The 1,808-nt window shown below is 60.6% G+C and overlaps 1 protein-coding gene across 1 annotated transcript in view; it reads right to left on the reverse strand.

Annotated features, from left to right (window-relative positions):
• LOC103603015 (Fanconi anemia-associated protein of 20 kDa-like) overlaps nucleotides 1-69 on the reverse strand; it is a 3,304-nt gene extending 3,235 nt beyond the window's left edge. The window contains exon 1 of the mRNA XM_008587483.1: nucleotides 9-69. Coding sequence (XP_008585705.1) covers nucleotides 9-69 — 61 coding nt within the window. The remainder of the gene's footprint in view (nucleotides 1-8) is intronic.
• Between the last annotated feature and the right edge of the window lie 1,739 nt (nucleotides 70-1,808).

The following is a 1,808-nucleotide window of genomic DNA, read 5'->3' on the forward strand; positions in this document are numbered from 1 at the left end:
CCGCTCACCCGGCCCCGAGGGCGGCCTCCGGCGGCTCAGCCTCGGCCGCGGCCCCCGCGCCGCCTGCATCCGCCCAAGCGCGCCCGGCGCAAGTTGGGCCCCAGACCACGCCCGCCACACGCGGTGCCAGAACCCCGCCCACAGGGGGACCCGCCTCCCGCTTTGGGGACACCGTGTCAGGTGTCCTGACTCCAGCCTTTGGGGAAACTGAGGCCGGGGTTTATTCCTCCTATGCAGAGGTGGACGCGGGTGGGGGAGCCCCATCTTCCAGCTGAGGGGGAGGGTGGTGGGACAGGCCCGAGCCCGCTGTGTCGCCTCATTAATCCCCTGTGTCGGGCTCACCCGGCCCTGCTGGCCCCAGCTGCGCTGCACAGCTCCGTGCCTCGGTTTCCAGCTCTGTAGATGGGGCTGTCCTTCCCAGGAGGACTCCACGAGCAAGCAAAGCACCTAAAGCACTTAGGGTCGCCTTTGCCACTATATTTCCCTGCACATTTCCCTATACAGTTCCCTTAAATAAGAAAAGTAAAGCGACAGAGTGGACGTGAGTAACCAGGGCCTAGGAGAGGGGACGGGACCTTGGGGGCTGGGAAGCGGCTTCCCCGAAATCCCGTTTCCTGCCTGGGCCCCCAGCGCGCTGCCAAGCCCCTTCACAGTCCACCACTTGGTGGCAGCAGATGCCCAGGCACCCTCCTGCAACTGTGGGCTGTGTCCAGTACCCCAGGGCCCACCACCCCCACTCCCCTGCAGGCACGCTTGGTCCTTGGGGTGACCCCCACCTTCACTGGGACTGGGGTCTGCAGGGCACGGGTGGTAGCCAGCTCCTCTCCATGAGCCCCCTCACCTCCCTTGCCCCAGCAGCTCCTGCAGGACAACCCCCCCAACTGTGGCCCCTTCACCCCCTCCCCCACCACGCCCCGGGTCATGCACGCGCATTTTTTCCAGCACTCTAGCATGGGCCAGACCTTGAGCCAAGGTCTCTTGAGTGGCCCGCCATCCTACAAGGGGCCCCGGCCTGAAGGTTGGTGTCCAGGGTGGGGGGCAGGGCAGGGTGTGGACTGAGGGGGTCGTTTGTCCCCGGAGACCTCGAGAGTGTGAGGTTTATTCACCAAACATTGCCTGAGTGCCTACCTGTGCCGTGGAGACCCCTAGCAGGATGAGATGGCGTCTCCATCCCCAGAACCCACCCAAGTAAGCTCCACCAAGTAAGTGCTGCCCAGGCAGATCAGAATGGGCTGCTGTGGCCAAGGTGGCCTGGGGGCACCTAGAGGAGGCAACCTGAGACTGGGCCTGCTCTGAGGTGAGGGAAGCCCAGGTGGGGGTTGTTGGGGACCTGTAGCCCCACACCCCTTCTCGTGTGACCAGGCCTACGTGACAATCTGCTTGTGTCAGATGTCTGTGCTTACGGGATATCTGCCTCATAATCTGTTTGTGCCTGGAACGCTGTGCTCCTGGCTATGCAAGTCTACTCAAGAGTGACCTCTTATCTCCTTTCAAGTTTCTGCTTTCCTGTAAAGGTTGGGAGCTGTTTTACGTCAGGGACGTCTTGTCCTTGCTTTCTCTTAAGATCTTATCACATTCCTGCATTCCTGATTCTTTACAATATGCCTGCTTTTTCCTATATAAGATGTAACCTAAGAATCAATAAACAAGACTTGATCAGAATACTGTCTTGTCTCCCGTCTCTCGCGTCTCTTGCTTCCATCCCATTCCCACTCCCCCCTCCAGGATCTGCATTGAATATCCCGCAGGTCGGGACATTTTTGGTGCCCAAACGTGGGGCCTGAGATATGGGGGATCCCGTGAGGAAG

Source organism: Galeopterus variegatus, unplaced genomic scaffold (genome assembly GCF_000696425.1).
Source record: "Galeopterus variegatus unplaced genomic scaffold, G_variegatus-3.0.2 Scaffold4401, whole genome shotgun sequence".
Lineage (NCBI taxonomy): Eukaryota > Metazoa > Chordata > Mammalia > Dermoptera > Cynocephalidae > Galeopterus > Galeopterus variegatus.